Raw genomic sequence first — 13,363 nt, forward strand, 5'->3', positions numbered from 1 at the left:
TACCATTTGAGTTTGTTTTATTAACACCAATGGACAATTATACATTTAAAGTGAAATTCACACAAAAAAAGCACCCAACAAGCTCAATTCTCCCTACGTTCTTAAACCATAAATTATTTCAATTATTTGCCTTTACCAAACCAATATTTCCTGTTTCAAAGAGGGAAACATACAATGTCTTCAAAAGTGAGATATAATGGTCAATCCATTTGCTAGTCGTCATCTTTTTCAATGTAGGGCTTCGCCGCAAAACGAGTAATTTGCCGGGCCAGGTATCTCTCTCTGGCTGAATTTACAGTCTGGTCACAGCTGCGTTTTGCAAATTTACTAGGTTCCTGTTTTGCTTCACCTTTATCTTCAGTTTCCATTATCTTTTCTTCTTCTTTAGCAATGTCAGTTTTCCCCTCGCTTATCTTTTCTTCATCCCCGATTTTCCCTTTGCTGTCCATTTTCTGGCTTTCTCCATCCACTTTCTGGCTTTCTCTGTCCCTCAGATCTCGCTCTCCTTTGCGGTCCCGTTCTCTGTCCTTTGGGCTGTTGTCTCTTCTGTCTCGATCTTGCTCTCCTTTCCGCTCCCGTTCTCTGTCTTTTGGACTGCTGTTTCGTCTGTCCCTCTTACCATGTCTGTCGTCTCTGTCCCTTTCCCTCCTGTCTCGGCCTCTATCCTCTTCTCTGTCCCTGTCTCGTTCCCTCTCTCTTCTGCGGTCCCTGTCCTCCTTTCTATGACTGTGCTTGTCCTCTCTATCTCTGTCTCTCGGCCTCTCTTTCTCCTTTGTCCTATCCCTGTCTCTATCTTTGAGACTTCTGTCTCTAACCTCTTTCCTCTCCCGGTCTTGCTCATCACCACTGTCTGAATGAGGGGATTTTTGTCTGTATTGGCGTTTTGAGTGGTTGCCGCTTGTGGTTGTTTTATTGAACACTGCTCTGTTATCGCTCTGGTCCTCATCACTGTGGGATTCAGCCTCGCTCTCTCTTTGTTTCGGTGTGGGCTCCGGGGTCGGTGACCTTTCTGCTGCTGCAGAGCTTGTGGCTTTTTCCTCTCTAAAACAATTTCAAGTTGAAGATTAATAATTTTATTAGAGCTTTCACAAATTTTCAAATAGTTAGCAATTTAAAATGCGACAGGTAACAAAGAATAAAAGAGTAGTTAAAGGGATAGTTCACCCAAAAATGAAAATTCTGTCATCATTTACTCACCCTCAATTTGAATTTTTCTTCTGCTGAACAAAAAAAGTAGTTATTTTGAAGAATTTCAGTAACCAAACAGTTGACGGACCCCATTGACTTCCATTGTATTGTTCCCCATATTCTTCCAAATATCTTCTTTTATGTTCAGCAGAAGGAGGAAACTCATACACGTTTGGTACAACTTGAAGGTGAGTAAATGATGACAGAAGTTTCATTTTTGTGAACTATCCCTTTAACCTTTTCAGATATATGATGCCTTTTGAACTGAACTCGTGTCTCATACTACATGAATTTAAATGAAATTAAATGTTCATTTATGTGTCATCAACATTCAGAAAATAACCTTATTTACAGTCAGGTTCTTAATCCAAAATACTTAGTATTTACTATTCTATTTTTATGTAAGCTTTTAATTTTTTTAATTTATTTTTTTATTAATATAATTGCAGTTTTTTTATGTTAAGCATATTGCATGTTTTACAAGGGGTTTGTAAACTTATGAGCAGAACTGCACGAAAGACCATTTACCTGTAACAATTTAACGTTAACCTGGGGTATGTAATTGTGTTTTCATGCACTTCATGCTTGAAGTTCCTGCTTGTTTTGCACTTATCTATGATAAACATATCCACTTTATTAGTAATGTAAGAGCAGGTGCAGCCATTTTGAACTTTTTTATAATCTGCAAGGATTCTGGTGTCAGCCACTTCCAGTTACTTTAGCAGTCAAAAAACAGAGCTTGATCATAATCATAAACACTGGTATTATTATCATAGTCATAAACTCTGGTGTGTAGCGCAATTAAAGAAATATCTTGCTTCCGCATTGCAAGATAAGGTGGATATGCCTCACCTTTGAGCACTACGATCAGGAACTGCCTCTTCTCCGACTGTCTGATTGAGAAGATGTCGATAAAATCCACTGAGATCCTTCTGCTTCTTGACATCCAGTGCAGCTAAAAATGAAAAAGAAAACTATTAAGTATGTCCATTTTAATACTCATGACAACACTGCATTACACTTCAAGAACTCACCTTCTAACGCTGCTTCCCTCTTCTCTCTCTCCAACTCTTCCTGTCTTTCTTTAAGCTTCTGGCGATAAGCTGAGGTGACGAAAGCCTCTTTATCAGCAAACATCTCGCCCTCTGCTTCTCTTTCCTTCTGAATTTTCCTCTCATCGCGACGTTCTTGTTCCTTCTTTCTCTCCTCCACTGCACGGATCAGCTGGTTAATATACTTGGGCTGAAAATGTTGAAGTGAACAATTAGCTATTGATCATGTGCTACTTTAAAAAATCATTTCAAAGCATTATATAGTAATACAACAGACTTATATTGATTTAAACTCAAGGTTCATTCACACCAAAAACAATAACTAGAACAATAAAGTATAAATATATTAATAATCGTTCTAATTCTATGAGAATAGGGAAGTCCACACTATGACGATAACAACAAAGAGAAAAGATTTAACTGAAATCCCTTTCAGAACCATTTTTTTTCCAGCTACTGAATGATAAAAACAGACAACCAATCAGAATCCATCCTGCTTTAAAGAGCTCGACCATTTAAAGTAGCAGACGACAAAACTGTAACACATGCTTATAATAAACAGAACAATATCATCCATTAGTGTGGATGCTGCTTATATAGTTATCATTCTAGGTGTGAATTGGTCTTAAGAATGTCTATTGAATGAACAAAGCAACTTTTTTTGTTATAAAATGTTAAAATATACCTTTTTATCTGTGCCACCTAGCAATTTTTTATTGCTTTCCAGTCTCTCTTTCTGAATATCATCATACACGTTGTCATATTCATAGACAGTGCTGTCCTCTTGAAGTGCCTTTTGCATCTCAAGACGGGTCTGAAGTGGGATGTATAACAAAATAATTTCAACACCATTAACCTGGAATAATTATCCAACGGTTGTTGGGATGCCATGGATTCCATGCTCACCTGCTTCATCATCTTCTTTTTGGCTGCCTCCTTCTTCAAGCTCTCCCCAACAGAGGTCTACAATATAAGAGATTGTGGTTTATTACAGTTCACTGATTTAAATGTAGAGAAAGTCATATTCGGATTCATAGAAGCTGTCACCTCATCATCAGAATCATCTCCAAACACAGAGGGGCGGGAGAGAAGGGCAGATTTTGATGCACTCTTCTGAGGCAAAATGAGCCCATACCTTAAATGCACACAAGACAGTATGAATACGACTTAGTATCCATTGTAAGTAATGGTTAAGTTTAGTTTAACATTTTCATCTTATATATATATATAGGCTACAAATAACCATTGTCGCTGCTGGGGGAAAAAATAAACCAGCTAAAATCAGCTTAAGCTGGTTGGCTGTCGATCTCACAGCCTGATCATAACTGGTTGGGGTTTTGACCAGCTAAAAGCAGCCAAACTCTGGTTTTGTTTTGACCATCTTAAACCAGCTATGTCCAGTTTAAACCAGCAAAGACCAGCTAAACAGCGTAGGCTGGTTTTAGTTGTTTTTTTCTCAGCAGTCGTAGCTAAGCAAACCACTCGCAATTTCATATAAGGACAGTTAGCCACAAAAAAGCTATAATATTACGAAGAGCGAATTAGAGATTTTAGTCAAATGCAACATGTAGGTACAATTTATTTATGATTTATAATGTGGCTAAGTTAATATTATTGTATTCACGTGTGTTTTGGGGATAGCAGCATTAGCTCAGAGGCTCGGACTATTTTGATTAACGTTAGCTTGTTCTTATCAAAATACTCTTTAACAACATGCACACACAATCATCATTCCATCTCCATTATTATAAACTATAATTTCTTCATATGTCTGGTGTAAAGGGACGAAATAACTGTAAGTTAGAATTAAGGCACTTACTGTTTACCAGAGGTCGCCATCTTGCTTCCAAAACTATCTGGCGTACAGCAGATTCGCAGATTCGATAACTTTAAGATCAATACGACGTTAAAGCAACAAAGCAGAATCGAATTGTAATTAATCACAATTATTTAAAAAAACAACGATAAATTAAAATACCCTATGTGTGATCACAAATTAGTCATATTGATTACGTTTACGTTTTTGTGAAAGTACCGTATACGAATCGAACGGATGGTTTTTACCATCAACTTGACCCATTTCTTTTGGGAGTGTCCATAAAACGTTTCACAAATAGAAAATAAATAGAAACGTTATTATAATTGTACATTAATGGAGTTTAATCATGTTTAGTAACTGAATTTACAAAGTAATAAGGAACATGCAGATAGCCTAGTGAAAACAAATTTCTACTGAAGGTATAGACATTTGTTTTACCATTTCACTATCTGTAGGCCTATGCTAAAAAGGAACAAAACTGTTCGAGTAGATACAGAACAGGCTGCCACTAGATGGTGACAATCTCTTTAATAAATCCCTAAATCATCAAGAACCACACCCCTGGCAAGTTGCAGTCATTCTTACAGAACAGACAGTACAGTAGCTACTATTATATTTGTATAAGCAGTTCTTTATTTCTATTATGTGTATAGTTATACATCCATAAATTATTTTCGACATTTTTGCCAACATTTTTGCCGATTACTGTATGTGAACAGACTAGTTTTTCTTTCTGTAATGTGTCCTACTGTGCCATACCTGATTTGAATGTTAAATGATTTAGTTAAAGTGGATGGCATTCTTTGTATTGTATCTCAGCGTTAACCCAAACTAAGTTACACCTGCAGTAATCCTAATCTCATTTTCTCTCCTCTCTCTACTCTCACTGTTAATGCCATTCAGAGAGATTTACCGGTAGGTAAACTCTGGATTTGGTTGAATGGTCAGAGGCAAATAGAGCAAAATAAGGTATGAGGAAGTTTCCTCTACAAATGAAGTTGTGTGTGTCAAATGCTTTGGGTGGCTTCACACTGGTCATGAAGCAAAATAAACTGTAGGCCTATTATCTATTCATCTTTCAGAGTATCACATGACCTACAAAGAACTGAGTTGGATTTGCTTTGGCATGTGTGAAGCAGCAGTGTGGGAGTGGAGGTTACGAGCAAAAGAAAAGAAAAGTCACAGCTTGTCTGTAAACCCATTTCCTGTCTGCACATAATCTGAGAAAACAGAGAGAGATATGTGTGTGTGTGTGTGTGTGTGTTGTTGAGTGTAATGCATTACTAAGTAATTAATTACTGTCATTTAATTACTTTAACCATGAAAATGTAAAGCTATTATTAACCAATTAACCATAGTTGGAAGCTTTAAAGGGATAGATCACACCAAAATGTGAGGAAAAAAAAATATTTTGAAGAATGTTTGTTATCAAAGTGCTCCGGTTCCCTTTGACTCCTATTGTAATTTTTTGTCCATAAGATGGAAGTCAATGCGAAACAAAACTGTTTGGTTATCAATATTCTTCATAATATATAATTTTATGTTCCACAGAAGAGAGCAATACACGTTTGGAACGTCATGATGGTGAGTAAATGATGACAGAATTTTCATTTTTGTGTAGACTATTAAATTATCTTTAAAGGCATTTCATAGCAGTTTATATAAATGTGGTATTTTTTTGAGATAGACTAAATTATTAAGAGAAACCCAACCTGGACCTTTTGAAAATGCTGTTTAACTCTTTATTTCACATGCCTGTTCAGTACACACAGTTAACCATGGCTTGAGGCCACTGAATCTTGACAGCTGGCGGTTCCGGCGCATGCGCAGAGGAGTCGCAGAGAGGAAGCGCGACAGAGAGCAGAGCAGTAGCAACGGGCGAGCAGCGGCTGATCTCCTCTGACACAATTATGTCTGTCTCGCCACCACCAGTTTCTCTCAGGTATCCGTTTACCGGAGCCTGAATGGCGTTGGTAACTGTGCAGCGGTCGCCTACTCCAAGCGCAACATCCAGCCCGTGCGTTTCGGTGAGTGACTCGCATCTTTTATTTTTTTCCTCCGACACCTTCCACCGCCTCGGTAGTTTTGGGTTCATTTCCGCTGTTTCCTACGGTCCGTTTGTCCTCAGACGCTAGAGAAACACGCATGCGTGAGATATAGACTCGGAATTACATTGTTGTCCATATGGCTCATCAAATATCTGGCGAGCGTTTGACATGGACTGTATCTCAGCCGTTGAGATTTTCTGCTAAATTTACCGGTTGTTTGCAGTGGCATGTCACAGACAGGAAGTGTTGATAATTGCTCAAATGACTTAAAGCTTCTCTTTGACAATGTATCAAATAGTGATATTCATATGCAAAGGTTACTATGACGATGTGATAGGTCTCCAAACGAAAGTCGTCTTGGAACCAGGAAGTAAACACAGCTGCCCCCTTAAAAACTGAGCCAGTTGTAGTAAACGGGCTGTCTGTAGAGTAGTAAACATGTAGGATTATTAACGTCTAAAACTAGACTGTTCAAGTATTCAAAATAAATATGATTTCAAGGAGAAACTCCCTAGAAAAATGTGAAGAATTGGTTTTATGTTATTACTATTAAAAGCAAGGCTGTCAATAAAATAAATAAAATGTGTGATAAATCATAATTTCCACCAGTCTTTAGGCAGCAGAATGAATATTATAAAGTTAAATACTAATGTGTTACATGCAATAATACAGTTGTTACAAGAAAAACTAGCCTATTTTTTGTCTCAAATTTTCCTAACACAGCCTCTCTGGGTCCTTCCTTATACTCCTGTTTGACATCATTTGACCTAGAGAAATGTAAATTTTTATGTAAAGATATAAAAGGCCAAGAGCTATGATGAAGCAATTCGTTTTTACCACTACATAGTCATATGATATTTCACTGTTGTCTATTTAGTGACTGAAACAGCAGCCATGATGGTGCTGGTAAAGAGTCAGTATGACAGAATTCGAAGGTTTGGTTCCAGGTTGGATTGATTCAGGTTCTAGGAACCAATATGTGCTTTCACTATTATCTTCTTGAGCAGTACACTTAACCCCAGGTTACTTCAAAGAGACTTCCTTCCAACTTGTTTGTTAAAAATCATCTGTTAGGTAACCATTGGACAAATGTTAATTCTTATAGGCAATTTCGTTGGTCTTTCTTGGTCTTGAATCATGTGACGACATCTGCAAGAGTATCGTCTTGTGAGACTGCAGTTTGATGTCTGTGGTGTACCAATACTATACATGCAACAAATCCGGTCTTAGTTTGCTGTACAATGCTTTAATACACAAATGTGAACTGTGTATGACTGTAAACTATTTGAACGTGTGCATTGGATAGTCAAATATTTTGGAAGTCTAGATTGCCAGTCATTTTCTGCTTAAAACCAAATAATTCATTCAAACACAGATTTCATAGAGTCAGACATTTCCATAATGCAAAACACTGAGTTTTCATTTGGGTTTATGTAAAATCATGCCCATCTTGGGTAATGTCTGACCATGAGTAACTTGAGATGAATTGGTTATCTGATAGCCCGTCTTTTTTGGTGCATTCAGTGCATTTCTGAACGTGGTAAATCTCAGGCTTATTGATGCAATGCTTTTCATATACGGATGTGGCTCTGTTTCATTAAAAACAACAATGTTCCGCCTGTATTTTTGCAATAGAATTGTTGTTGTCACACAATTGGTCTGGTGGAAGTTTCTTCAGAGTTTACTGAGCTGGTTGTGCCATGTGTATAAAACAAAACAAGTTTCTAAATGTCCTGTCAGCCTTGATCATACTCTGTCTTAATATAATATTATGCCTCTAGCTTTGTCTGTCTATGTTCTGGAATAAAGTTGCATCATGCTACTCTGAACTGTTCATTTTAAAATCTTTTAGGCTTTAAACTCCAAACTCTTCTTAAAACGTTCAAATGCATTTAGCATGAAATCCCCATCTCTTCGTTTGATCATCTGCTCGGAATATAATAATGTAGGTTTATGCACTGATCCGAACTTGGTGTTAGACCCAAATAAATGGTGCAGCATTTGAAATTAGGTCTAATAAGCCATATAAGTTGGATAGAATTTATTGATCACTGGCAAGAAAGCTGCATGAAGTCTTGGACAGAGTAGGTGTACAGAACTAGATATTCCCCAAACAAAATGTGGGAACCAATTATTGCACTTGTTCAAGTTATGAGTGATTTTTCAGTGATGTCCAATTAATAGATAGCAATGCAAGATGCCAACCTCAGCAGTACTTTTTTGTGCACAAAATAATCAGTGTATGCAAAAACCAAATTGGTATTATGATTATTATTACTATGTATGGATTAAAGTAGGGCTCTCCACACTTTTTTTCAAATAAATTGTGGAAATTGAAAATATGTGCAATACAATATTAAGTTAAGTTCAACCAAATCTAACCTTATGAAACTTTATAAAATGAAACACTCAATTTTAGTAGGTGTCACTAATCTGTCTCTGCATGAACGGATATCTTTAAAAGACCCCTGTATTAAAGATTGATTTTGATGCTAATCTTTACATTGCATTTTCATCTTATTGTTTAGCCTCAGAAGCCGGGTTTACATTATGGATTTACGCAAAACCTTTGCAATATTTTCTAAATGTTGATTGTGAAATGACTACGTTTCCATTAACCATTGTTATGTGACCAAAACATTTTTATTATCTCGCTACAAGTCATTCCAAAAACCATGGGAGTGGATGTTGGTTTACGTATATCGCAGCCACTGCACTAGCTATTATTTTTAATCAAAGACATAGGCTAGGTGTATTATTCAAACATTAAAGGGATAGTTCACCCACTAAATTCTGTCGTCATTTACTCACCCTCAAGTTGGTCCAACTCCAAACCTGTATGAATTTCTTGTATGTTTTGCTGTACACAAAGGAAGATATTTTGAAGAATGTTGGAAACCAGACAGATCTGGGGCCATAGTAGGAAAAATAAATACTTTGGTAGTCAATGGGGCCTGAGATCTGCTTGGTTACAAACATTCTTACAAATATCTTCCTTTGTGTACAGCAGAACAAAGACATTTCAGGGTTGGAACAATTTGAGTGAGTAAACCATGACAACATTTTTACTTTTGGGTGTACTAGGCCTATCCGTTTATTGGCAAGGATGGCAGTTTTGCAACATATTCCTTTTTTTTGAATTGCCTGAAAAACCTCCTTATGTAAGCATACAAACTTTCATGCGATATATTGGTTTTCCATTGGGCGTATTTTAAATTCACAATTTCAATTTGCACAATTTGAAGGGTAATGGAAAAGCAGCTAATTTTACGACCAGAGGTAATATGCCATACTACAGATTAATAAGAATAATAAATCTTGTTTCCTTTTTTATTTTATTTTTAAGGAGTCTGGCAGTGGGGAAGATGACCGCCGGTCTCAGCCCAGAAGGTAAAAGAAAAATTCATTCTCAATGAAGCCTTACGTCATTTAATGCAAACTGATAGGCCTACTTATTTTTTGCATTTTAAATACAACTGACTGACTCAGTGGGTCATTAACAAAACATTTTTAAAACAAAACATGCAAATCTTACCATTTCCTTCAAATTCTATCCTTCAAAATACAATGGTATTTTTCATAATGTTGGGAAGATCACAGATGAGGAGGATCATTAGGAAACTGTCTGCCTGCACACAACATTAACACAATGATTGTACAGTATTGTCATCGGACCTATATTCAAACCGGACAATCGACCGCTTTACCAAGCAATGTCTGCCATAATATCAGTCAAGTGCGCGTCAGTGAGAAATGTTTTTTTTTTACACACGGTCTAGAGTATGCGGATGGTGCACACATCTGGTGCTCTTCGCGTGTTGGTCAAAAAAAATAAATAAAAATTTAATATATATAAAATGAAATTAATGTACTAGGCTATATTTTAGTTCTATAATATTTTTTACTTAATATGTATTTTTAGGGATTTTATGGTACTAAATTATATTTACGCTGTAGTTATAATCCATGTATTCACTTTTTAAGCATAGACCTGAAAATGAAATTTAAAACTTAAACTGTCATAAATCTTGAATGCTTTAGAGCACAGACTTAAGTTTCTCTTTTCAAAGACGACACTTGGCAAATTATTGCTGAAGTGGAAAAAAAGTTAAAAAAAGTTAACTTAAAAAAATTACATAATTTTAAGTTTATAGTTATGAAAAATGCACAGAAATACTATTTTCAATTTTTACATGAAATATATACTTTAAAATAACGGCAAGAAAACCAAAGCATAAATCTAAACAAGTTGTGTTCCAAATTTGAGTTTGATATCTCAAAAAATTAGCTTTCAGTACAATTTTATTGATCTACAGTACCAAAAGTTTTCACTAGATGAAATTTATCTCCATTAATTTAATTTCCAATACGGTAATTTTTGACCGTGAGGAGCACAAGTGTTACAATTTTTTTCAGGAACATTTAATCTTTTCGAATCATGTTTTTTTTTTTTTTTTACATAGCAAGTGCCAAAACCTTTTACCTATAAATCCTGATATGTGTGTGAAATGCCCTTTTTGTGCGTACACAACGTTTGTTGCCCCATGTGTAAATGCCCTCTGAATCACTTTCAAGATGGATTTAAATCCGATCACCCAAACCACTTCTGTCTGACGCATTCCAAACGAAACTATACACGTGTATATGCATCTTGTTGTTGAAACCAGATGCATTTACATGTACATTTTACATATGTAAATTTACCATATGTAAATTTTACTCCTCCCAAAATGGTTAAAAATAAACGCATATGTTAATTATACTTCTCCCAAAATGGTAAAAAATAAACATGTGAGAGTGTCTTATTGGCTACATGAGTTTTAACAGTACAGAACAGTTTTAACAATACAGATAGTTGTACATAAAAATGCACATACTGCTTGATGTATACTTTATATTAATCCAGTAGTTTTAAATACAGTTTTAACTGGAATGACAAGTGAATGTATTGATAGATTGATAGATCTTTGAGGTACCCATGTGAAGATGTTACAAAAGGCTTGCTTTCATGTCACAAAAGTTGTCCATTGCGCAGTCACACAAACAAGGACCGTCACAAATTATCTCTAATGACTCCTAATTTATGACATAATGGCAATACATTGATTTAATAGATTAACTCAGAGTAAAAAAAGCTCTCACTTTCATGATGAAAAGTTGAAAATATGTAACAATGTTACAAGATCATTTTCTCTACAGATATTATAAGCTCTATGGTATCTCAGATCTTTAGAGCTGTGTCAGAAATCAATAGCACACTGTCCTTAACTAAACTGATACCTCACTTGGTCTTGTCTCATGCGCATATCATATTGTTTTCCTTCTGCAAAGCGGTGACATTTTAATCAGACATCCCTAAATGATGATTAGTTAGAGACTAAGAGTTTACTTCCATTTTTTTTGAGAGAGTATCAAATGAGATGGAAAGTTCTCATATATCAGTGTCATTGAATATGCCATCAGATATCAGACCTCTTTAATAACACACACACACACACACACTATATGCGGTAGATTGACAGATCATTGAGCTGCAGTTCTGATTTCTATGGACACCATGATAGCAGTGACATCATAGTGATATCGTCAAGTTAAGTGGCAAACAAGCAAGTTTTGTCTTTCCTCGGGTTTCCGTAAATCGTTGTAAATTTAGAACTTCTGCATCCAGCAATATTTCCCATTTCTTTCATCGTCAACAGTAGAATATCAAATAAGTTATACATATATAATTTAACCCTAACAGTTTTAGTGTGCTTGCATATTTATATCACTTAATAATAATACTTAATATAGCAGCAGAATAAATTGTATCTAATTGATGTGCATTAATCAGTATTTTTTGTGTGTGTTGTTGGTTCTTTAAACATTATAATTTCAGTAAACGTCAGTAGATTTTTAGAAGGCGTTTAGAAATATTGTTCTGTCTTGAGGTACTTGATAAAGGCTAATATATTCTGATTTATGAAGAATAGGGCTGCATGCATTTGGATCAGCAAAAAAAATTTAAAAAAGTGCAAATGTGACTTTGCTTTCCGTTTATTGCTTAATGCACACTTAATACCACAGCAAAACTACTAGATTAACTGATAAAGGCTCAGCTTACTGTATTTATAAGGTATAATTCACCCAAAAATGTAAATTCTGTCATGTACTCACCCTCATGACGTTTCAAACCTATAAGATTTTCGTTCAACTTCCATGCACAAATGAAGATATTTTGTATGGAACTTTAAAATCTGTTCCTCTAAAACTTAAAAGACCCAAAAAATGTCATATGCCATTCTTTATTTTGGCTTAAAATATCGCAATAGTATCGCATCGTGACATGAGTGTATCGTTACACCCCTAGTCCCGAACCGTACAGCCTGGTCCGTACGGATCAACTGCGATCCGTTTAACTAGGGCTGGGCGATAAAACGATAATGATAATTATCGCGATATAATTTTTCTCGATAAAACGATATCAAGAGTTCGAAAAATGTTCGATAATGTTTATGCGCCAAAAGCGGAACGAAACTCATTTGAACCGCGTGCCACACGGACCATTTATCCGCTCGGCTCAAAGTCCAAACGGCAGCGCAGCGCGAGCTGAGAGCAGATGCGTTTACTCTGATTGCTCTCGTCACGAGATCCAGTGAGAAGCGCTTGAATTCAGCGAAGAACACAAATGTCTCAGTGATTTAAACCAGTTTAAAGGCAGATGAAACAGCGCTGACAAACCTCCTGTTTGCACTGTGCACAACGATACAGTCAGAAGGCTTTTCCGTCTACAAATTCCCATCATTTACCATGGATTTACTGTAATGTTAGCCTAGTAATATTAACTGCACCATGAAATGTGGGATATACATATTGAATTGTATTATATTATTAATGTAGACAATGTAGACAATGTATTAAAGGACTAATGGAATATAATTACAGTATTTAATAATGTATTTAGGCTACTGTTTTTCATACAAATACCATAGAAACCAAAAAGTTGCATTTTGCCATGATAGTGAGGTGCTGTAGGCTATGCCTGGTTTTATCTGTTGTTATCATGATCTAAATGCATGATACTGGATGACCAATGTTTTAATTTTAATAAAACTCAAACAGTCAGAATATTACATTTTACCAAATAAAAATTTGCACATGCAGAAACTAAGAAATTAATTGTTCAATAAAGATATTTATTTTGTTAAGGAAAAATGACAAATGTTTGAATGTTCTACCTCAGATTTGTGAAATGTTCTCCTGTTCGGCAAGTGTTT

The 13,363-nt window shown here is 35.7% G+C and overlaps 2 protein-coding genes across 2 annotated transcripts in view; one reads left to right on the plus strand and one right to left on the minus strand.

Moving 5' to 3' along the window:
- nsrp1 (nuclear speckle splicing regulatory protein 1) lies at positions 1 to 4,144 on the minus strand. The gene is made up of 7 exons (XM_082141870.1): positions 4,060 to 4,144; positions 3,288 to 3,375; positions 3,147 to 3,203; positions 2,926 to 3,054; positions 2,223 to 2,430; positions 2,041 to 2,143; positions 1 to 1,041 (listed from the first exon to the last, which is right to left on the minus strand). Exons 1-7 carry the CDS (start codon positions 4,077 to 4,079, stop codon positions 213 to 215), a joined length of 1,434 nt encoding a protein of 477 aa, XP_081997996.1. The 5' UTR covers positions 4,080 to 4,144; the 3' UTR covers positions 1 to 212.
- Positions 4,145 to 5,879: 1,735 nt separating this feature from the next.
- Positions 5,880 to 13,363, plus strand: part of ssh2b (slingshot protein phosphatase 2b) — a 32,115-nt gene continuing 24,631 nt past the window's right edge. The window contains exons 1-2 of the mRNA XM_082142148.1: positions 5,880 to 6,086; positions 9,454 to 9,497. Of these exons, the coding sequence (XP_081998274.1) occupies positions 6,024 to 6,086; positions 9,454 to 9,497 (107 nt within the window). The 5' untranslated portion in view covers positions 5,880 to 6,023. The remainder of the gene's footprint in view (positions 6,087 to 9,453; positions 9,498 to 13,363) is intronic.

This window comes from Leuciscus leuciscus (assembly GCF_965113295.1).
Source record: "Leuciscus leuciscus genome assembly, chromosome: 16".
Classification (NCBI taxonomy): Eukaryota; Metazoa; Chordata; class Actinopteri; order Cypriniformes; family Leuciscidae; genus Leuciscus; species Leuciscus leuciscus.